The 24,893-nt window shown below is 35.7% G+C and overlaps 2 protein-coding genes and 1 non-coding gene across 3 annotated transcripts; 1 reads left to right on the forward strand and 2 right to left on the reverse strand.

The window, feature by feature from the left end:
• Positions 1-4,400: 4,400 nt before the first annotated feature.
• Positions 4,401-7,607, reverse strand: LOC141629239 (uncharacterized). The gene is made up of 7 exons (XM_074442270.1): positions 7,330-7,607; positions 6,862-7,276; positions 6,574-6,777; positions 6,048-6,477; positions 5,490-5,664; positions 5,084-5,368; positions 4,401-4,932 (listed from the first exon to the last, which is right to left on the reverse strand). The coding sequence occupies exons 1-7, from the start codon at positions 7,605-7,607 to the stop codon at positions 4,401-4,403; spliced, it is 2,319 nt and encodes a 772-aa protein (XP_074298371.1).
• Positions 7,608-11,070: 3,463 nt separating this feature from the next.
• Positions 11,071-11,442, forward strand: LOC141629240 (uncharacterized). Its single transcript, XM_074442271.1, has one exon. The coding sequence runs from the start codon at positions 11,071-11,073 to the stop codon at positions 11,440-11,442; it is 372 nt and encodes a 123-aa protein (XP_074298372.1).
• A 13,109-nt stretch (positions 11,443-24,551) lies between these two features.
• Positions 24,552-24,658, reverse strand: LOC141634648 (small nucleolar RNA R71). The gene has a single exon (XR_012539374.1). It is a non-coding gene; the product is annotated as a small nucleolar RNA R71 (small nucleolar RNA).
• Between the last annotated feature and the right edge of the window lie 235 nt (positions 24,659-24,893).

Here is a 24,893-nt window from a genome sequence, read left to right on the forward strand (position 1 = left end):
ATTATTATTATTATTATTATTATTATTATTATTATTATTATTATTATTATTATTATTATTATTATTATTATTATTATTATTATTATTGTTGTTGTTGTTATTGTTGTTATTGTTATTATTGTTATTATTGTTATTATTATTACTACTATTACTACTACTACTACTACTACTACTACTACTACTACTACTACTACTACTACTACTACTACTACTACTACTACTACTACTATTATTACTATTATTAAATCCCGATACAATTCCCGACCACACTCATACTAGGCCAATAAAATCGGCCCACACACATATGGCACATGGCCGAAGCTCAATTGCCTTTCAGTCCAATTCCCGACTTGCTTATTTATTTTATTATTTAATTAACGTCTTATTTACTAATATTATTATAAATGTCATTAATTAATTATTTGAATTACACAAATTATTCTTATAAATACTTATCAAATTACCGGGTATTACAGTCTTTCCCCCTTAAAATGAACTTCATCCCAAAGTTCACCCAGAAATACTACAAAAACTTTTACAACATCCATACAACTGAGTACCATTACAACTTATGATTACACAATTAACCATTTACTATTATTAACTACACCAACTTATCAAAAGGTGTCACAATAATAACTCAAAACATTTGAAGTATCACATTCTATCCCCCTAAAAATTAACTTCGTCTTCGAAGTTCGAGATACCAAACAATGGAAATAAATAAACCATTTATTGTAACATCATAAAAACATGTAATACACATTGTAACATAAGATAATTATTATTCTCAACATAACATCGACTGATGGATAATTGGATAACAACAACCTTTGAATTAATTTAGATTTATTACTTGCGCGTTTATTTCTTACTAACGAAGTCTAACTAAAACATGTATGTAGTCAATGTAATTATATAGGCTTAGGGCAACACATTTCTCATATCACTAGACATGGTAATCTACTTCACATAATTTACAACATTCAAACATCAAGGTGCAAAACATGCGAAAACAATTTCTTTAAAATTTTGGCATAAAACTTATATTTCAAGAATAAGAAAACATGGTACAAATTTCAAAAATCATTAATAAATAATAACTTAATTACTTATTGAGTACTTATACATTTTAGAAAATACAGAGAGTCAAATAATCATGAGAGAAAGAATCAAGTCGAAATCACATAAGGTCAATTTATAATGAATTGTACAACTTGTTTGGTCGAAACATAAATTTAACAGCAACTTGTCAGAATCTTAGGTCAACTTGTAAAAATCACCATAAATTGCAGAGACATCACAAATTAACATGGCTTATCAATTTGAAAACATATACGAATCTTTTAAACAGTGGAGTTGGAATCAGGCAAAAATCTTAAGTACATATTAAATGAGAAATTTTACAAAATGTTTTGTCAAAATCATAACTGTACAGGAATATTCTGACCACTGTCCACTAAAATATTTATTACTCTTAAACCGTAAATTATATAAGCATAAAACCAGAGGCATATGAAATCTAACACACAAAGCTATTAGATATATAAATTTCGTCCACATATTTTAAACAGTCAATAAATGGAAGCCAATGCAAACAAGGGTAAGAATCGGAGAAATCAACCAAAATTACAATCGACACAATTTCACGCATTTTCCGTCATACTTCACATGTTAATCATAACTACTCCTCCCAAATACATGCCAACACACTTTTCCCATACCCACATGCTTATACCAATGCTTGAAATCGTATAATATCACATCCCACTCTCTTTAAAAGCAAAGTTATGTCCCCATAACCGCAGTCATCAATGAAAACAATACTTATCCAAGGCAAACAAAGACTCCAAAGAAAGTAAACAATATTCATTTCAAATTACCCCACACTTCAATATCTCTCAACTAACCGGTTCAAAACTGGAAAGGGCCAGATCAAGGACGTCTCCCTAACCTAATAAGAGGGCTCCTAAACAGTTTTTACCCGAGTTCATTTTATTAGACACATCATAAATTCATTATTATATTCATTGGTTAGGCCCGAGGATCGTTTTGCTGTGATACCACTTTGTAACACCCCATTTATTCAGGAGCCTTTAGCAAGACATTCCCAAACAAATAGGACTGTTACCATCTTGGTTTCCTGAGGTAGTGAATAACAAAGTACAACAAACCAAAGTACTTTAAATAGAATTTAGCGATTATATGTTTATTACAACTTAACCAAACTAAAACTTAATGTAAAATTAAATACAACTCGCAGCGGAAATAAACAAAGTGATTAATTAACTAAATGGTCTAGACTTATTGGTAGACTGGCTAAGTCCTCACGCATCCCCATAAGCTCCCAAGTCAGCTAATCTTAAGTTCTTGTCAAGACTGCTGCCCAGTTACGGTTCATCACAAGTGTTCACGAATACACTGTCAACCACGAGGTTGAGTAGGAATAAATACTAACAACAAGAACATACAATAGACAATCAAATTCCATACACATGGCACTACTCCCTTAACAACGTGCTCCTTTTCATGACATAACACACCTCTCTTAACAACGTGCTCATATCACCATGGTACCCCTCCCTTAACAACATACCGCCATATTGTAATAGTATCCCTTCCTCACAACGTACATATTACCATTCACCGTAGAGTACAACTCCCTTAACAACATACATCTGACTGCAATACCTCCTATCATAATTCCATATTCATAATCAACGATAATAATTAAACTCACCTCATCATAATTATGCGTCCACAACAATATTAATAACAACACAGTATAATGTAATTTCTCCCTTCCAACAATATCAATAATATCAATATGTAAACAATTCACTTCAATATATATCATCCACCATATCGTACAATAACAGACGAGAGTTGAGTAGGATTTATCCCTACCTAGTAAGCAATCCAATTAATGCAATCTACTAAAAGTATTCTTCAATAAATCCGTTCCACAAGTCCGTCACCTATAGATAAATAATATATATTTATAATTTAACTATTAATTGTTCAATACATTATTATAATTTAGTCAATTATAATTTTATTTACATTAATTATTAACTCGTGTAAGATAATACGCAAAACCCGTCTTATAATTAATTAATGAAACCCAACACCAAATACACCTATACAACCCGTGAAACATCTCCCATAAACCCATATAACACGTTTTTAACCATGTTTGACACCCCTTCCTTAACCCGCCAAAACCCGACTCCTCAAGTCACTACCGACACAACCCAACCTAGCCACCACTAGCCTGCATCCCGATGCACTCACACACGACCTAACCACCAGCCATACCGCCACCAACACCCCTCAATCTCACGCCCTAATTCCCTACACGACACCAAAACTCGACCTAACATCTACACAACACCACTCCACCTCTGGCCACCACAGCCATCACCACTGACCAACGACGGCTCCAGGCTGGTCCCACCTCCTCTCCTCCCATCTGCAACACCACAACCACCACCCATCACCGAAAGTACAACAACAAATAAACCTTCCTCTGTTTTGGGAAATTCCGGCCACCATCACCTCAAACCACCACCTACGGCCACCACGACGCCACCCCTGAGGTCGACTACACCACCAGCTTCCAACCCCACTATACCTAGGTCAATGTAACGAGTATTAAACGGTTCCATCGTGTTTAAACAACAATTCTGCCCTAGCTCGTAATTCCGACCCACCACCGTACCAAACACCACCCTTGACCACCCACGACCACCCAATATGGCCGACCCGTCACCCCAAGTCAACCCAAACCAGGTCTGAGTCAATACTAGTCACGAATAAGGGTTAAGCCCGTGTAAACCCATATTACAACCCCTTCAAACCACCCTCGAAAACACCCTTCGAACACCCTTTTCCCGTCGGTCAATGGTGGTCAAACAGAGGTCCGATTACTCCCTGATGTTTCCCGGTCATGGTCATGGTCTCGGGTAAGTCAACAGCGGTCTACTTAATTAGTTATATTAGTCTTAAGGTAAGTATGTTATGAGACGATTAGAAAATTACCTTGTGACGATCGCCTAGCTAATTATTCCTTCTCTTTTATCTTATGTGAATTATTTGTGTTTTATGATGAATAAGATGTATTTATATAGGTAGGTCATAGGGTATGAGGAAGCAATTAGGAAACTATGTAATTATCATATTATTACTATTATACAAATACGATTATTATTAGTATTATTGTAATTATTATTATTTTTTTTTTTTTTGCAAATAATTATCATTTCATTTCAAAATTGAAAGGAAATTACATTTTTGCAAAAGCAATAACCACTAGGGAATGCACAAAGGAACCCAAAATGGGAAGGCCTAACTATTGAGACAAGTAAGAATAGAAGCCTGAGTTAAACTAGAAGCATTCATCAACACCTAGACATCAACAGTGTACTTAATGCGACGGACAAGATCATCAACACTAGTCTTAAGTTTCTGAAAGATCCTAGGATTCCTCTCCCTCCATATCTGATAAAACACAGTGGCTGATAAACCACAGTGGCCAAGGACATGTGAAACCAGGCTTTTTTCCATCGATTAGGCCTCGCACAAGAAATAGAAGTAGCCAACTCCTGGGAAATATTCTGACCAGCACGATTAATTCCCATCCATTTCAGGATACCACACCAAACAACAACATAGAAGGGACACTGGAAAAATAGATGATCGTGGGTCTCTCCCTGCTGCTCACAGAGCAAACAACGATTAACAAACTGGAACCCCCTACATTTAATGTTGACGACAGTAGCTAACTGATGCTGAGTAGCCAAGGAGCAAATAACTCTGGTGCTAGGAATAATGCCATAACAAGCTAAGCCGTTAGTCCAAAGACCTGCAAAAGGGTAAGGTCTCAGAAACTTGTATACTATACCAGGTGAAAGAGCAATACCCTTTGCCCAGCTGCATAAGAGAATTTAAGAGGATTGAAAAACTACCAGTCAGAGCATTGAGACTGTCACGAGCTTTTAGTATATCTTTAAAACTAGTGGAAAAGCAGTCCTTACTAGCAATAGTCCAGATATTCTGCTGCTTGAGAGTATAACTGGCATACCACCTAGCCCAAAGACCCTCAGGAGGATTGGAAAGCTTCCACACCCACTTCAAGAGCAAGGAAATGTTCCAAGTAGCAGCGTCTTTGATGTTAAATCCTCCACTCTCCCATGGAGAACAAATATGTTTCCAGCTTTTAAAGACCATTTTCCTATGACCAGTAGAGCAGCCCCAGAAAAAATCCTTGTAATGCTGATTGAGTTGTTTAACAACAGCCATAGGCAGGAGAATGCAAGAGGACCAAAAGTTCTCAAGACCAAAGACAATAGAATTAATCAATTGAAGCCTACCAGCATAGGAGAGAAGTTTTGAAGTCCAGTGCTGGCAAGCATTTTTGAACTTTGGTAAGAAGAGAATCAAAGAGGGCGACATTTATTCTAGAATCATTTAGAGGAATACATAAGTACCTAAAAGGAAAGGATCCCTTAGAAAACCCAGTGGCTAAGAGGATAGCCTGCTTTACACTAGTAGAAACACCTCCAAAATAGATGTTAGTCTTATCAACATTAGCAGCTAACCCAGAAAGTTCAGCAAAGTCAGATAAAGCATTCTTAATAGCTAGAACCAGATGGAACATCCCCTCTGATAAAGATCATCAGATCATCAACAAATACTAAATGAGTAAGGTTGAGCTTGCTGCACTAAGGATGAAAAGAAACTGACTCTTTTTGACAAAGTATTCTCAAATATCTAGAAGGACCTCCATGCTCAATACAAAGAGATAAAGAGATAATGGTTCACCTTGTCTAATGCTACTTTTTCTAGCAAAGAACCCAAATACTCCTCCATTGATCATAAAAGAGTACCAGGTGTTAGTAATGCACCCCATCACCCATTTGATGAATAAAGGGGGGAAACCAAAGACTGCCAACATATTAGCAATGAATTTTCATTGAAGAGTGTCAAAAGCTTTTCTAATGTCTACTTTGATAAGACATCTAGGAGAAATATTTTTCCTAGAATACCCTTTGACCAGGAGCTGGGACAGCATGATGTTCTCAAAGATGTTTCTACCCTTAATGAAGCAACTTGCTCTTCTCCAATTATGGTGGGAAGGACTTGTTGCAACTTGTTAGTAAGGATCTTACTGATGGTTTTATAAAAGACAGTGCAACATGAAATAGGTCTATAATCCATGACTGAAGCATCAACTATTTTTTTAGGAATTAAGGAGATGAGAGTAGAGTTTGCTTGCTTAGGCATGTGACCAGTTTTGAAAAAATAGTGGACATTAGAGCAAGAATCAGAATCAATGATATGCCAAGCAGATTTAAAAAACCCAGAAGAGAACCCATCAATCCCAGGGCTACTTCCAAAATCAATGCTAAAAACTGCCTTTTGAATCTCTTGACAAGAGACAGGTTGAGTAAGGAAGGAGTGGTATATAGGAGAGACCTAAGCTCCTTTACCCAAAAAAGAAGAATCAAGCTGAGTAACTTCTTTATCTTGACCAAGGAGATCAAAATAGTATTCATGGAAGGCAAAACTGACTTTGACCAATCCTAGCTGAAGTACTCCATGTTGATCCTGAACAACTCCAATAATTTGTTGATGCTTTCTATCATTGATTTTTGCAAGAAAATATTTTGAACAACTATCTCCCTGCTGAATATGCATAAGTTTAGCTCTTTGGAAAAGCATATCTAATTCAGCAGTTTTAAGTCTGGAATACTTAGCAAGCCTATGCCTCTCCTCCTAAATAGGAACAGTGGAATAGGGATCAGACCTAAGTTTGGATTGACAGTTGAGGAGATGTTCCTTAACATCCTTAACTCTGACTTGGATCTGACTAAAGTTCCTCTTATGCAGACCAGTAAGAGCATGTTTAACATTCTTGAGTTTCTCAAAGAAACAAAAAGAGGGACTACCAGCCTTAGAGGTACACCAAGCATTGGTGATAGTGCTCACATAATCAGGGTGATTTATCCAACTATTGAGGAAACTAAACCTCCTAACCACTTTACAGTCCTCAGAAGCAAAAACAAGGACATGAGAATGATCAAAGACACCCATTTCCATGAAATGGCCATAAGAATTAGGAAAAGAAGAGAACCAATGAGTATTAACCAGCACTCTATCAAGTTTAGACCATACCATGGTGGAAGCATCTTGCTTGTTAGTCCAAGTCAGATCTCTACCAGTACTAGCTAGGCATATCATCCAGTGAGCAAGAAGAAAGACAAGCATTAAACTCCTGTATCTCAAGAAGGACAGAAGGGTTAGGGCTTTTTTTTCAATTCAGGGCACCTGACAATGTTGAAATCCCCTAAAACAATCCAAGGATCAGTAGTACAATAGGCTCGAAGCTCATTCCACAGGTCAGTCCTAGCAGAAGCATCATTATAACCATAGATGATACTAACACAAAAATCCTTATTAGTACCATAGTGACGAGCCTTGCAACTAATCATCTGACTAGTGGTAACTTGAAGATCAATAGAAATGGTAGAAAGATTATAGAAAAACCAGATTCTTCCATTATAATGATGATCATAATTGTGAACAACTTTCCAATTGCCAAACATCTTCTAAACGATAGAAGAGGCTCTATGAGACTGAATTCTAGTTTCAAGAATACCCAAGATATCAATTTGATTAACCAATAAAAAACATTTAACTTCCTGCTGTTTGATGGGGCAGTTAAGCCCTTGAATGTTCCAAGAGGCAATCTTCATGGAATAAAATGATCAAGAGGGCCAGGGACCAGATCAGTAACCAAACCACCTGGACATTCTTGATGCATTACAATAGCCAGTCCAGAGGGAGGAGGAACAGAAGAAAGAGGATCTCTGGCCTAGATGTGAGCATAATTAGCCTACATTCCTCTCTTCTGAAAGTCCAACCTGAGTACTAACCACTGAGGTACCACCTAGTCCAGTATTGTCCAAAAGATCAGAGCTCAGCTTGGCTTGAGCAGAACTAGTAGAACTAGTGTTAGGTTTCCCCTTAACAACATGTTTATTTCTAGCTTTAGCAGAGCTTCCTAAGTGCTTTACAGGACCAATCTTAGGAGAAGGAGAGACAGGAGAAGAGAATCTCTGACCTAGCACAAGGCATTCTGAGCCTACATTCCTCCCAACTGACCCTATTTCTTCCTCAGAAGAGTCTGAGGTACCACCTGACTCTACAGCCACCACACCACGATGCAAAACTTCACCATCTGGCAGCCCTTGAAAGGGAATATCAGAGATAGGAATGCCAACCGAACCAGTCAAGCCCATATCAGGAACATTGGTAGATGTCTTAGGAGGCCTGTGATCATGAGGAGCAGGACGACCTTCAAGAGCATCAGATCCCTTAGGAGAGGAAACCACAACAGGAATTGGTAGAACCCTAGAATCCTTAGAAATAGTGCCCTTGGATGTCTCAGCAGAAGACTCAGGGACCTTAACATCCTTGTTTTTTTTATAGGTGGTAGTAGTGTGACCTAGCTTACCACAACAATGACAAAAATAGGGTAGTCACTCATAGACAACCTTTTGGGTCACCTGACCAAGATGAGGAGTGTTAATAACCACTTGAGTAGGGAGATCTTGAGACACATCAGCCTCAACCAAAACTGTGGCAAAGGACAGTTTGGATTTGGCAGTGGTGGCCGGATCAGCAAAGAGTGGTTTACCTACTTTACTAGCCATCTTGCTTAAGACCACATCAGACCACATAAAAGGATCTAGTCCGGGGAAAAGAATCCATATAGGGACCTTTGCCACTTTCTCCATTTCCATAGAAAAAGAAGGGCTCTATTGCTTAAGTATCAAAGAATTAGGTCCCACCATTCAGGGTCCTTGGTTCAGAACATTATTCATATCCAACACATTATCAAACCTAAATGTAAACCAACCCTGTTTAAAATATTGAACAGTAGGGAAGGCAAGGTTAACCCAACTTTTGGTAACAAACTCCTGGACAGTTTTAAGAGTGGGTCTTCCACCAAGGACATGTCCCATTAAAGTGTAGGACCACAACTTCAAATCATCAGCATAATCGGACTCAGAAATGTCTATTTCATTAGATTGAGCACTATTTTCACAAAAAAAAAAGATTCATGCCTAATTTTTGAGGAGAGGCGAGGGATTTTCGCCAGCAGGAATAGTCTTAGTAATAGTATTAGTCACAGAATTATTAACCACAGTACTATCAACATTATTAATCACAGAACGATCCTTGTTAGTTTCAGGCAAAACTACTTTTTTTATGTCAAAATCGTTAGTATTATCAACAGGATGTTCAATGTTTTCAAAATCCGCACCTAATTCAGCACTGGGAACAACAGAATCAAGTTGCGTAGGAATCAAACCAGAGACAATAGTTACCGAACCAGAAGCAGCAAAGGAATTAGAGCAATTCCCCGAAATTCCAGTAGTAAATCTAACGTTAGCAATCCGAGGAGCAGATGCAGTAACATCAGATTTTTTAGCTAGAAGAGTAGAAGAATTGTTTCTAAGAACCTTCACGGCGCAATTAATAAGCGCATTAACCGTGCTAGGTTTACGCGGAATCGAAATGTGCGAGCTTTCCCCCAATTCTGAACCATTTTCCATTAATTGAGAATCAATTATATCCTTAGTGACCTTAGTAACCATAGATGCTCGAGATTGAGCAAGACGAGCTCGAGTGTGCGCCATAAAAACAAGCAAAAAGGAAGAAAAAAGGGTTTTAGGAAAAGGTTTTCATGGAAACGGAAGGAAAAAAAAGTTTGTTATGGAGAGAAAATTTTTAGAAAGAGATTTTTTTTGAAAAAAATTATTATTATTATTATTATTATTATTATTATTATTATTATTATTATTATTATTATTATTATTATTATTATTATTATTATTATTATTATTATTATTATTATTATTATTATTATTATTATTATTATTATTATTATTATTATTATTATTATTATTATTATTATTATTATTATTATTATTATTATTATTATTATTATTATTATTATTATTATTATTATTATTAAAAAATCCCGATACAATTCCCGACCACACTCATACTAGGCCAATAAAATCGGCCCACACACATATGGCACACGACCTGAAGCTCAATTGCCTTTCAGCCCAATTCCTGACTTGCTTATTTATTTTATTATTTAATTAACGTCTTATTTGCAAATATTAATATAAATGTCATTAATTAATTATTTGAATTACATAAATTAATCTTATAATACTTATCAAATTACGGGGTATTACTACTAGGCCCCTTAGATCAAGTTTGGGCTCATCACACACACGGTACGGGCAATCGACCAGATTCTATCAGTGGTGCACCTTAATGGTCATGCACATGTATCTTGTATCATGAGTGTCTCTAGGGAGTTCCCCACGTCCCATAGTAGCGACCACACTACGAACACTCACTAGGCGAATCCTCCAAGGGTAGGTGTGACATTCATCCCGCAAAAAATTATGCCTCCAGATTCATTAAGAGACAATACTCAACCTCAAACCGTCACAACCAATTCAAAATCAATGAGAGCACCTCATAAAACACAAATAGCACACTTCACCTTAGGAATGAGACACGGACCAAAAATATCCACCAAACAAATGGTGCTATGCTTAACTAGCCCACCCACAGCTTCGTTATTGTAATACCTTGTATTCTAGTGGCCTGGTTAGTGGCTAGTCAATGGTGGAAATGTGTTTTATAAATTAATAATTTATAAATGATATTTATTAATTATGAGATATGTTGTGAGATGGAATAAATAATAAAATAGTAAATGAGTCGGGATGGCAACTGGGTAACTCGTGTATTAGCTAGTAATATAATATAATTATTTAATAATAATAATAATAATAATAATAATAATAATAATAATAATAATAATAATAATAATAATAATAATAATAATAATAATAATAATAATAATAATAATAATAATAATAATAATAATAATAATAATAATAATAATAATAATAATAATAATAATAATAATAATAATAATAATAATAATATAATTCTTTTATAGGGGTCTTGCTGATGCACCACACTTTACCAACTACTGATCAGCTGGTTGCTAGGGGTATGGTGATGGTTAACAGATGTTCTCTATGTGAATGCCAAGCAGAGGATCTCCACCATATTTTCTTCTCTTGTGGCTATTCATCTAGGGTTCTTACTGGGATTGCAAATTGGTTGGCTATTAGTGTTGGATCTACTGAGTTACAGGAGGTTGTTCAGGCTTTTCTCTCATTGAAGTTATCCAGGAAGCAGCAAGCTGGGTTCATGGCTATGGTTTACTATATTTGGAAGGAACGGAATGACCGTATCTTTAAGGGGATTTGCACTACTCCTGAGATGCTCTGCTTTAAAATTCGTTCTCATGAAAAGTTGCGTCTGTTTGGTTCTTAGTAATCTGTCACGGTTATGGTTTTTTGTTAGGAGTTTTTTTGTTTTCATCTTAGGGGGCTTTCTTGGCTTCCTTTGTAGGAAAGAATGGACTGGGTCTTGTAATTATGATTATTTTTTGATATATAGATCCAAGCTTTTCTGCAAAAAAAAAAAAAAAAAAAAAAAAATAATAATAATAATAGTACACATATTATAACTAGGTAAGTTTCCTAGCAACTTCTAAAGTTGTCTTACCTTCTACTATAAATATAAGGGTAGACCTATTCATAAATCACTTTTCACTTTTACAATTCATCACATAAATTAAGGGGAGAGAGGGAGAATTAGAAAGGAGAAAAACAGAGGAAATCCATCGTCTTTCATTTGCCTCAAGGTAAGTTTTATAAAACCGTCTCATAATATAACTCGTCTTGTATTATCTCATATAACTTGCGATTTAGACCATCATAGGACTAGCTAGGACTGTGACCTTGGCCGTGGACCACCAGGGGTTGACCGGACCTCCAATTAGACCACCAATGACCGTCATGAAGGGGTGGTTCTGCTGGTGTTTGTCATTATTGTTGTTGTTGTTGTTGTTGTTGTTGTTGTTGTTGTTGTTGTTGTTGTTGTTGTTGTTGTTGTTGTTGTTGTTGTTGTTGTTGTTGTTGTTGTTGTTGTTGTTGTTGTTGTTGTTGTTGTTGTTGTTGTGCTGCAATCGTGGGTTGTACACGGGTTTTTAGGACCCTCACCGTGTCTCTTCTGGACCTAGGTGGTTAGGTTGGTTCCTGGTGGTGAGTCGACCACCATGAGCAGTTATGGGTGGATAAAGGTGGCGACTTGGGTGGTTATCTGGCCGAAAAGCACGATTGGGTTGTGCTGTTGTAGTTTAAAATTGTGTGCATATAAGGAATTGTAAACCCATACCTTGACTGAATTGACAGGGACATTTGGCTAGGGTTCTGCTGGTGGCTTAACCGTGGGTCAGAGGAGACCACGGTGGTGGCCATTGGTGGTGTGTGGTGGTTGGTTGATGGTGGTAATTGTTGGGGCCCGTGACATGGTGGTGTTGCTGGTGTTTAGAGTGGGGTTGGGTAGCAGGTGGTGGTGGCTGCTGGCGACGAATGGCGGTGATATTTGTGTTTTTTTTGATAAGGTAAGAAAACTAGATTGGTCCTCTAGAATAGGACCGACCAACCTATCTCATCCTTTCGAATGAGAGAGGTAAGTTGAAGCCACCGGCTTTCAAACTACCTCGAAAGAGTTAGACATGAATGTCCAATAGAAGCCATGAAGTCAGCAACCTTGTTGGCTTCAGGAAAGCAGTGATTAATTATCACATCATTGAAAAAATGAAGGTCTAATTTCACATCTTTGATAATAATAGAAATTTCCCAAGGAATTTACCAAGTATTACGGATTGAGTTAATAACACATAAATTATCACCCTCTACAATTAACTTTGAGATTCCTAAGTATTTAGCTACTAAAATGCCTTCTTTTGAAGCGAGAGCTTCGCAACACGAATTCTATTGGATCCGCACTTTTTTGCTCCCAACAAAACGTCATTACCTTTATGATCTCTTAGGTGATATTGGTGTTTGTAGCATTGTTGTGTTGTAGCTTGTATAGGTTCGTAGTTGCCGTGGGTGCTAGGGCGTGGGATGAGGCTGTGTGTGCTGGCAAGGTTGGTGTTTGCCATGGATATTGTTGACCGCATGTGTAGGGTGGTTGTCTTAGTGGCGTTGTGAGTAGACCCAGCCGTGGCTAGGTGGTTGTATGTAGGGGGAGTTAAAGACGCGGCTTTGGGTGTGTTTATGGGTTAACACGGGTAAACATGGGTTTGGTTTTAGAGTTTTGAGACGGGATTTATTTATACTAATTACGTAATGTTAATAATTATTTTATTTGCTCAGTTAGTAATTATATGTAATTTTATTTGTTAGGTGATGGTTTCGTTGGAGAATTCTTTTAATTAGATTTTAACTGTGTTTATTGGATTTTGCTTATCAGGTAGGACAGCTACTCAACTCATCTTATCTTTGTTGGTTTGTGTAGTTTATAAAAGTATTGTGGAATTGGATGGATTAATGGATGTGGATTCTATATTGTTGGATTATTTATATTGGAATTTCATCTGCATTGGATACCTCAATCTCGTGTCTGGGATGAATTTATATTGTCATGCCACACTACTACAGATACAGGCTATAACAACGGTTAAAAACCGTTGTTATATAAAAAAGCGGACGTTGTTAAAGCGGACGTTATTAAAGGTTTTAAAAACGGTTGGTTTTTTTAAGAAACCCGTTGTGAAAACTATTAACAATGGTTAAAAACCGTTGTCGTTACGAGACATTCGTTGTGGAAAGTGTGACTAATTTTTGGTGGAAAAGTTATAACAACGGTTACAATAGAAAAAACCGTTGTTATAACTAAAGACAACGGATTTTTTTTTTAAATAATCGTTGTTGTTGATTTTAAAAAATAAAAATAAAAAAATAATTAATTATATATTACTAGATGCATGCATTATTACTGCCAAAATCCCTGCATGAAAGGACACAATATATGGAATGCGAAGGTTATAAGATTTGAAGCAGGATATGGCACAAATTCCTAAACAAAATTCGTAGTAATTTAAGCATCAAACCCTAAACATATTAATTAAAAAACAACTCAAACGACACATTACTGACTATAAATTCATTCCACTATCTCAATAACCAATCCATTATATCACTATCTCCACCCTAAACTCCAAACCCTAAATCTTTAAAACCTAATAAACTCCAAACTTCCTTCAATATGAATGATACCATTCGTTTTACATGCATTATGACCGAGTACAACAAAAGTTTTATACGCCGCTTGCAGGAAATCGAGAGGAAGTACAAGCTCTACCTTGAGGAAGCTCGGATCGCACTCAAGGACGCAAAAAAAGAGGCTTTTTAGAGCCGCATATAATGCAGCTATATGAAGATATTGCATCTGCGGAACGAAACCTCCAAATAGCAAAGGAGGAGAGGATGAATATCATAGAAGAGAATGCATCTCTATATGAACATCTAAGAATTGTTTTTTTAGCAATGCATTAAGTTTATGTATATATATATCAATTAATTAAGTTTATGTATATGTGGATTTGTTTTACTATCCTCTCCATCATCTTCTTTGTTTTATTTTATTTAATTTGTTTTACTAATAAATGCAGAAAAACTAAGCGAATAATAATTAGAGAAAGAACAATGACGGAGAAAAACACATGCAAATAATTAGAGAAAGAACAATAATAAAGGAGATGACAAAACCTAAAATTAAACCATAAAGCGATAGATATATACCTGATAATTAGATAAAGAAAGAGACGATGACAACAACAGTGGCGGAGATGATAAAGCGACGATGAGAAAGAGACGATGAGAAAGAGTGTGGTTGTGTGTTTGTGTTTTTGGCTGTAGTTGATCTCTGTTTGTGTGGTATATATTGTGGTATTTGCTTGAAAGTATTGACAACGGTTATTACACATAAACCCGTTGTCATTAGATAATATATTAACAATGGTTCCTTTGAAAACCGCTGTTAAAAAGTATTAACAACGGGTATTAATATAACCGTTGTAATTAATTTTCACTAATTTTGCGCCAAATTATTAACAACGGTTATAATGTATTACAAAGTAAATTGTTGTTATTAGTTTTTATATTAACAACGGTTGTGAAAGTTTGACCCGTTGTTAAAACCAATAACAACGGTTAACAACACAAAACCGTTGTAATTAAGTTTAGTAAAATTCGCGCCATCCATTCTACAACGTCTTATGGTGATTTTCGTGAATAAGCGTTGTTAAAGGGCTGTTGTGCTTTCCTGGATTTGTAGTAGTGCCATATCCATTGAATACCTCAGTTTTATACTGGGTTAATGAATACCTCAACTTCAGTTGGGATGATGAACACCCCGGGCCAAGGATTGGTGGGATAAACGGGTGTTTCGGGTGATGAGCTCAGCTGCATTTGCATATCATTTCATATCATGCATATTCATTATTTACATCTTATATCTATTGTTTATTTATCCTACTCGACCTTTTGGTTGACTTGTGTTTGTTGTGTCAAAATAAAATGATGCCTTCTTTAATTGATGGCTTCCTGTGGTGAACCAATTAATATTTCCGTTAATTGGGGAGCAGATTAAGTAGCAGGTACTTGAGTTAGCTGACTTGGGAGCTCAGGGTGCGTGAGGACTCGACCATGGCTACTTAGAAATCTAGATCGCTTAGTTTAAGACAATTATTATTTATGTTATCTACTTTATTTAATTCTGCTGCGAGATGTATTTAATTACTAATTCAGTTACTCAGTTTGGTTAAGTTGTAATAAGACCATTATTCATTTAATTTATTTAAAGTACTTTGGTTTCGTCTATCTTTGTAATCTCTGCCTCAGGAAACTGAGATGGTAACAGTCCTAATTATCTGGGAATGCCTTGCTTAAGACTCATGGATAATTGGGGGTGTTACAAAGTGGTATCAGAGATAGGTTCCTCAGGCCTAAACAATGAACAATAATTAATTTAGGATGAGTCTAATAAAATGAACCCGGGTAGGAACTATTAGGAGCCCATTTATGGCTTAGGATGAGAAGGTAGCCTCACTCTGAACCCTGGCCCTCTCAGTTTTGAATCGGATACCTTGGGGAAGGATAATGAGAGACGGGTAATTAAAAAGGAATGTTGATTAAATATGGGTCTATAAATGCTTTAATTTAAAAAAAATTCTAACTTTGTTGCAGGAAGCGAAGTTGAGGTAAGTTGAGATGTGATTGTGAAATTTGCCTTGGGTTGTGTGCCTTGGGATGTGTAGCATGAATGTTTAGTGTTTGGAATAGCTTGTGAATCATCTTAAGGTTATATTGATTTGAATTGAAGTTATATGTATTGATAGAAATATGTTAGTTTAATTCATTGGATGCTATGAATTGTTAGGTGCATATAATGTGTGAAAGTAGATAATAATTCATGTCTAGAGATATGCGGACTGTGTTGCCCTGAAACCATGTGCAGTTATAGTTAATTAGCTATACCATGATAATTTTTATGATTGATGAGGGGGATGTTAAAAAATATTAATCTCATTATTTAACATATTCATATATGAATAAATTTATTTAGTCATAAAATAAATTCTAGATCTTATGCATGCAAACATAAATAAGATAAGAGAAGAAATCATTGTTCTTACTATATGATTTCGGTTTTATGGGCACCAACAAGATATCCTTCTTGTTAGTTCTTGAGCTTTCCAATAATGGATGAACAAGATTCAAGTTTAGAATCTATCCCAAAAGCATATACCCAAGGAAACCTCTTAATAACTAATATTATTATGATCTAGTAATAATATAAGTCTTACTATAAAAATTAACACAAAAATATTTGTAATTGCTCTTGAATAAATCGGTCCAAGAGGGAGTAATTTTTGTGATTTTATTTCTCTAAGATTCTCACAAATAGTAGAGAGAATTATTTTTCTTACACTAGAAAATGAGTTGAAGTTGTCAATGAAAATTGTAGAGGAAAAAAAATCTATCATTCCTCTTGTTAAAACCGGTTGGAGGAGTAAGAGTGCCTAATGCATGGGCTAGTTTTTCTACCCAAGAATCATAGGCATGCAAGGCTACAAGCAAGGTCTTATCATTGTGTTTTCCACTTAAAAATAATTAACACAATTTTAAAGACCCTAACCCTCCTATTTCGGTACACTTAATAAAATGGGAGGTCCATTTTATTTTTGTCATTTGTCAATTGTGACATATGTGACATGTTAATTGACATGTGAAATTGCAATGTATTTTTAACATATTAAAAATCAACATACTCATAAAATATGTCATTTACAAAATCGACTAGTAATTCGTAATCACTTGTACCAAAACGGTTTATCAAATTATAAATTACAACGTCTTGTATTTATAATAAATTATTCATTCAATTTCAATTCCAAATTGTTTCGTAAACAATAATTTTGTCTAAGTAATAAAACAATTCAATTACTTAGACCGTATCTAGTTTAATCGAATTACAATAAGACACGTTAACTTTACTCACAAAATCATCTGTAAATTTTAAGCAATTTAATTAACTCGTATCGCCATACGATTAATTAAATAATCAGTTAGGAGTATTTCCCTATAGGTATGACCTAAGGGGATCAACTGATCACCACCGTCGCACGACAGTAATGTCAAACTCTAGTCAGCCAATCATTACCGATATGTGTGGACCAGTTGACTGTAAAAATTACATCCCAAATGTATTTTTAAAATGAGATTTAAACATGTGATCATCATGATCAACAGTTGTGATCGCATTATTGTCGAAGGACACATATTCCAACAGGGAAGACTTATGATTAATGTCGTGAGCTAGGCGGCCGTGGAGGCCGTAGGTGTTGGTCACCGTGGTTAGCTGGTCTTTGGACAGTCCAGTCAACCACATGTTTTTGTTTGCAGGAACGTTAGTTTTAAAAACCTTATGCCCAATTTCCTAAGCGAAAGCTTATGTTTTATTTTACTTCTTAATAGAATCATGGCTCCCAAGAAATCTACACTTACACCCACTGCCATGTCTCGGGAGGAGATAGACCGTTTGATAGCCATGAATGAGGATTTGACTGCTGCGTTGAAGGCTAAGGGGTCAGCTCAGGATCCAACAAAGATGAGTGCTAATATTGCAAGGCACAATCCGACGAAGTATGATGGATTAGGTGAACCATCATTATTAGGAGATTGGCATAGAGTGTTTGACAACATTTTCGAGCTGTTGAGTTGTCATGCGGAGATGTAAGTAGATCAAGCTGCTTTCTACTTGAAAGGAAAAGTAGGATTGTGCTGGAATCGTAACAAGGAAGTCATGAGAGAAGCTTGGAAGGAGAGTGATGAATATTTTATCACTTGGAAGGGTTTCAAGGAGATTATGAGGGCTGTGTTTGTACCAGAACATATCAGGAGCAAGATGAGAGCTGAATTTGATTCTTTCAAGATGACTGATGAGATGACGGTGAAAAGCTATCATAATAGATTCTTGGAGGTGTCTGAGTTTGTGTTTGATTTGAACTTCAGTGAGGAGATACTAGCATTAAGGTTTGAGAAAGGGTTATCAACAACTATTAAGAAGAGGCTTGCAGCTGGTCAGCCAAGTAGCACGGATGAGGTTTATCAGCGAGCGGGGTATGTTGAGAGGATGTCAGATATGCTTAAGGAGGAGAAGAAAGAGAAGGGTGACAAAAGAAAGACAAAGACTACAAAGGGGGGTGCAGGAGGAAGCAAGAAGCAGAATACAAACCAGTTTCGGTCCTATGCATCAGGTGGAGTGTTGTTTGGGGGAAACTATAGTGGCGGAGGAGGCCTATCTAATTTCAGTGTGCCAAGGGGAGGTGAATGTTTCAGGTGTGGAAAGATGGGTCTCAAGGCCGTAACTTGTAGAATATTTATGCGTGAGCAAAATGGAGGGAGTGGAAATTGAAACAGAGGTTATGGAGTTGGAAACCAAGGGAATTATAAAACCCCAATGTCAAGTATTGGAAGTAACAGGAATCTGAGACAGTGGAGTAACCAGAGAAGCTACAATAATAGACAAGGCAATGGAGGTAACCAGAGCAATGGTGGGAAGTCAACTGAAGCAGCTACTATGGTGCGGGGAAATGGAGAGAAGGGTAACTAGTTATTTGGCGGATTTGGTGGATTATTACTGTTTGATCATTTAAGATACTCGTAGTGTTTTAATAAAGTATTTATCAGGAAACTTCGGGACGAAGTTTGTTTTTAGGAGGGTAGAATGTGATACTACTAAAGTTTCGCGTTTTAGTATAACTTTGCTTATGTGTGTGTTTAATACGATTGGTTTATCCATAGTTAATAACGATAGCATTTCTATTGGTATGAATGGTGTCAATTTTGGGTAGTTTGGGTGAACTTTGGGGACGAAGTTTTTTTTAAGGAGGGGAAATTGCAATGCCCTGTATTCTAGTGGCCTGATTAATTAGTAGCTAGTCATTGGTGGAAATGTGTTTTATAAATTATTTTTTTTGTAAATTATATTTATTAATTATAAGATATGTTGTGAGATGGAATCAATATATCTATCTATATTAATAAAGGAAGCTTTTTTCGAGCGATTATAGAGTCTCCAACCTATGTTCAAAACTTTCAACCAATGAGAATAATTAGTATAAAGATAAAATTTACAATTAGTGGATAAAATTTAGAATTAGTGTAAGTATAGAATATGTTACAATAGGAAGTTGATCAATTGTAGAAATCTTCTAGAAAGATAAGATCATGCATCCACCCATGTGTTAGTCTACAAGACGTCAAATACAAGTCTTATACATAAAGTAAATTCAATTATACTCTGTATCATATTTCATTGTTCAATGGTATATATATAACACCGTCCCATACAATAATCACTATATGATTCATGATGAGAATAAGCACCCTCCAAGAACTCAATAATAATAATAATAATAATAATAATAATAATAGTAATAATAATTGTTGTAATTATCATCATACGAATGTTTTCTTTTCCGTTTGATGCCTAATTTTTGAATGATACAGACCAATGCTATGGTCATTACTCATTAGTCTTAGTTTCTTGCAGAAGTTTTTGTCTTTTAAAGATCTAAATAGAAGTTGTATAGTGCATAATTTGATGTCTAATTTATTTTATTGTAACCGTAGGATACAGAAGCATTGGATTTAAGAAGACAAAAAAAAACAAGGTAAACCTTTTTATAACCCGCCTTCTTAACTTTGAGATTTTATAAACTTTAATATACCTAATGCTCATACTTTTTTGTAGTTTGATAATATAACTGATATTACTTAATTTTGTGTTTTTTGATATTTTGTGCCTCACCGCTATATTTGAGGTAGCATGGTATGAATCACCGTAAAGGAATGCAGGGTCATTAGTCAGCACTCAGCACTCAGCACTTAGCACTTAGCACTTACCACTTTGTCGTGTTTTATCAAGACCGAAGCATAAAAGGCTATGAGCAAAGGTGAACTTTTTAATTACGTTCGTTCCCTCCAAAAAAAAAAAGGTGAAATCATCATCATTCTTATTTATAGAAGATGCTATCAAAATCAAAGAGTTCACTATATACTTAGCTTCTCCATGCCATTTATTTATTAGTCAATTTTATTATGTTATGTGAAAGTGTTGGACCATATAGCTTATATGTTTATGTTTTGATGATGTCAAGGTGTTTTGTATTTTATATACTCGTTGCGTGTAATCGTTTGTTAAGTATCTTAGGACTAATTTATTACAAGCAACAAAGAGGATTGTGACAATTGCATAAGAAGTTCAAGCCTTCGTTCAAAGATCAAGCAATTTCAAGATTCATTCAAGTATCATGTGAAGACGAGGTTCGTCTAAAGATTTATCAAGCTTGGATGATGACGTAGCCTATACTCGAAGATCTTCTTAAGATTAGAATAGTATAGGTGATTATCTCATAATGGTAATCAAGAATGAGGTTCTTGATTAGTAAAGTTATAGCTTTGCAGCTATAACCTTATTAGTTAAAGAGCTCAATGTTATAGCTCTTCTACTATAACATTGAAGTGCTGAGTTTTTGTACACGACTAATAAACTTTTCGAAAATCATTTTATTATTGTTTAAAGTTTATCTTAAATGTTTTAATAAAAGTATTTATTTTATAAAGCCCGGTTTAGTGAGGAGTTCGGTTCTATGGTAAGCGTTAATTGGTGGTTATGATGGATCAACTTATGAGTTGGACTTTACTACTAATTAGGGTTTCCATATAGTCTCTCTTTGAAACCTAAATTCTAATTATATTAAGATTAGGGTTTGCGTGATTCACGAGCATATGAGCCGTGATATGCCGTGCTACCTTGGAGATATTAGGTAAAGATTTTATTCTATAATAAAGATCTTTACATATCTATATATCTTACTTAATATATTCTTTATGGTAAAAGATATTCTTGTTTTAGGAAATCTTATCATAATCTTAGAATTTATAGTAAAGATCATATTTAGAAAGATTATATTCTATCTTTTAGAATATTCTTTATTATCTTTTAAGGCTTTTAGGAAAGAGATAATAAGAAGATATAATTTGTAATTATATTTTATTATTTCGGCTATTAGGGTTCGTATAGAAACCGTGTAGCCTATCTCTTCCTTGCCTATAAATACTTTGCTATTTACAACATCTAAGATAGAGACCTCAAGCATAAAAATTGTTTTCATATTTAAAAAGCAAACCGTGTGTTTTAAGCATAAAAACCGATTTGCAATTTTGAAAGGTCGTGTGTTATAAAACTCGCATACTTTTTCTTCGTTTATCGTTATAAGATAATAGTGCTTAGATTGATTTCTTAACTTGTTCATTAACGTGAACCTTTCTTAGAATCATTAGTGCTTTCTTATTAGCGTAAGTTAGTCACTCGACTATTTAACGTTACTCATTGAGTTACAGCTAGAGTTAATTGTACGAGTTGGGTTAGTAAATTTGTAATCCGTAGAAAGGTACTAAATTTATTAATCGAGAATAGTGGACGTAGGTTTCGACTTGTGAACTGAACCACTTCAAAAATCCGTGTGTCTCTTCTTCTTTCGTTTGTTTCGTTTATTTTGCTTACTATCGTTAGTTGATTAGTTAAAGTTTAACCAATAAAATTTAAATAATCAATTACATACGCACATTCGAAAAAGCTTTAAAAAGTTTTAAATCCTCAATTCACCCCCCCTTGATGTGACCATAATTAGCGCATATTTAGCCCCCGAATTAGCCTTGTTCCCATGCTTTTTAGTGCATATTTGGGTCATTTCTTATTTTTAGTTCTTTGTTTTGCATATTCTTTGAGATTTTGATCCCTTGGTAGGAAAGGAGTAAGAATCTTGCATTTTCATGGCAAAACGAGACTAAATTGATCGAATTCAATGACCAAGCATCAAGGAGAGACAAGATTAGAAGGCCTTTGTACATATTATAGTAGAAGAGCAATGTTGAGAAAGGATCCTTGAGTCCCCAAGGAAATCCCCAAGGAATTTATGAAGAAAAGGGAAGAAAAGAAGAAGATATGTTGCTGAGTGACAATTCGAGCGGATTGTCACCAATCCGTCCGTCCCGCAGCTGCACAATCGCACGATTTCCTCTTCTCCAAGCTACAAAGAAAGAAGCCCTTCTCTCGAAAAATACCGGCTCCTCCTTACTCAATCTAAAAAGTGTAGTTACTAGTTTAGCCCTTAGTTAACCCTAATGCATCCTCCTTAATTTCCACTATAAATACCCCATTAGTCTAATTAGAGGAGCATGTTCTTCTTATCAATAATTAATGTAGTTAATATCAATCAAATCTCTCTTTAATATTGTAATCAAGTATTAATCAAGTTTTAATCCAAGTTTTAGTTCTTTAATCTCTCTTTTGTTCATCCTTTATTTTGGGTAATTGAAGATTATTTGGGTTATTGTTAGGAGATTGACAACCTCTCAATCAAGCATTCAAGTACTTCTTTTATCTTTGCTTTATTATTGGAATCAATAGTAGGTATAATCTCTTAATCCCTTTTTAATTATTGTTAATTACTTTCATTTATTCATCATGTTTCATATTGTTGGTATGATTGACAACCTTGCTAGCATGATCAACATGATAATGAGTGAGTAGTCTCTTAGCTAAGGTTAAATGGGTAATTAGGGGAAACCAACATGGGGAATGATTCATGCTTAAATTAATATGCTTTCATGTTTTATTTGCTTGCTTGTTTTGATCTCAACTCATGCACATGTTATATTTGATGAAATGCTAAGCCTATGAATCCTTGCATTTACTATCATCTGCTATCTTTTCAATGAGACTTGTAAGACATAACCCAACTCGAGTCTCATTAGACCATGCATGTTGTTGAGTAGGGAAGATTAAGTCGACTTGTAGGTGTTGTACAATCTAATCGATTCGGCTCCGGGACCCAAACTTTCCTAGGATTGTAAGATATAACCCTACTCAATCCATCACAACAATAATTGCTTGCTTATAATTTGAGAACATGTTTGTATGATCATATCCCATGATTCCCCTATGATCCCATGACACCCTAGTGCTTTTAATCAATTGTTTACACCCCTTTTTAATTCATCTTGCTTGTTTATTTTCATTGCTATTTTAGTTTAGTGACCTTCTACATCAACCCAATTTGTGACACCCCTTAGACACCACTAGTTGCAATAGAAATCTCATTTCAACTCCCGTCCCTTGGGATCCGACCTTTACTTACCTCTTTACTAATTGTAGAGTTGTTTGTGAAGCTATAAATTGTGTTTTGATTCGACCGTGATCCAACGACCACATCTTAATTTGTGAACACGAAACGGACTCTCATCAAAAATGGCGCCGTTGCCGGGGACGGTGTTTGTTTGATTTAGATTTCTTTTTATTGTTATTAGTTGTGTCTTTCTTCGCCTTGGGGAAGTAAAACTCCTCAAGGTTTGTTCTAATTGTTTTCGAGTTGTTTGATATTTTGCATGTCTAGAAGGTTACAAGGTGATTTGTTACCTTTTGACCGTGAAATCGAAAGAACCTTGACGAACAATAGGAGACTTGTTAGGAGGAATTTAAGAGGTATTAGTGAAATTGTTCAACCCACTAGTGAGTTTGTCAATCCTTTCGCAATAGAAGGAGAAGAGAACCCATTACACAATACCCCACAAAATCCACCTACAATGCCTAAATTCTCGTCACACTCCGTACCCACCAAGGAGAATCTACCGAATGGTACTCCTACACCGCAACATCTAACCGGAAATTTTATTGCCAAGTCCGCCTTCATCCAATTAGTTGAGAGGAGCCAATTTGGGGGGATGCCTAGTGAGGACCCTCATTCTCATATGGAAACCTTTTGCGACTATTGTGATGCAATCTCTCAAACGGGCGTGACTCAAGACCAAATTAGATGGGTCTTATTTCCTTTTTCCTTAATCGGCACCGCGAAGCAATGGTTGAAGGGCCTTGATAAGGCCACCCTCGGAATAGATTCTTGGAAGAAGTTGGCTCTAGCTTTCTACAAAAAATTCTACCCACCGGAAAAGACTAACATGCTAAGAGCTCAAATTACGGGTTTTAAGCAAAGGGATGAAGAGTCTTTGTATGAAGCTTGGGAGCGGTTTAAGGGAATTTGTCGCTCATGTCCTCACCATGGACTTAGCGAATGGTTTTTGGTACAACAATTTTGGAATGGTTTATATGAAGATTCTAGGAACATTCTCAATATGGGATCGAATGGAATGTTCACCGAAGTTGATGACAATCAAACATGGAACAAGATTGAGGAAATGGCGCTCCATAACTCACAATATAGTAGACCTTGCAAGGTTACTAGATAAGGAAAGCATGAAGTGGACTCCGTTACTCAATTGGGTGCTCAACTTAGTGCTCAC

This window comes from Silene latifolia, chromosome Y (genome assembly GCF_048544455.1).
Source record: "Silene latifolia isolate original U9 population chromosome Y, ASM4854445v1, whole genome shotgun sequence".
NCBI lineage: Eukaryota > Viridiplantae > Streptophyta > Magnoliopsida > Caryophyllales > Caryophyllaceae > Silene > Silene latifolia.

Excerpts from the sequence above, each read along its gene's own strand:
- LOC141629240 (XM_074442271.1), top strand. The coding sequence starts at position 11,071 with ATGCACCACACTTTACCAACTACTGATCAGCTGGTTGCTAGGGGTATG.
- LOC141629239 (XM_074442270.1), bottom strand. The coding sequence starts at position 7,607 with ATGTTTGGCAATTGGAAAGTTGTTCACAATTATGATCATCATTATAAT. Across the intron at positions 6,778-6,861 it reads GGAACTTTAGTCAGATCCAA|GAGGAGAGGCATAGGCTTGC; the intron begins GTCAGAGTTAAG and ends GTTCCTATTTAG. Across the intron at positions 4,933-5,083 it reads GAGGGTCTTTGGGCTAGGTG|CTGGGCAAAGGGTATTGCTC; the intron begins GTATGCCAGTTA and ends TCTCTTATGCAG.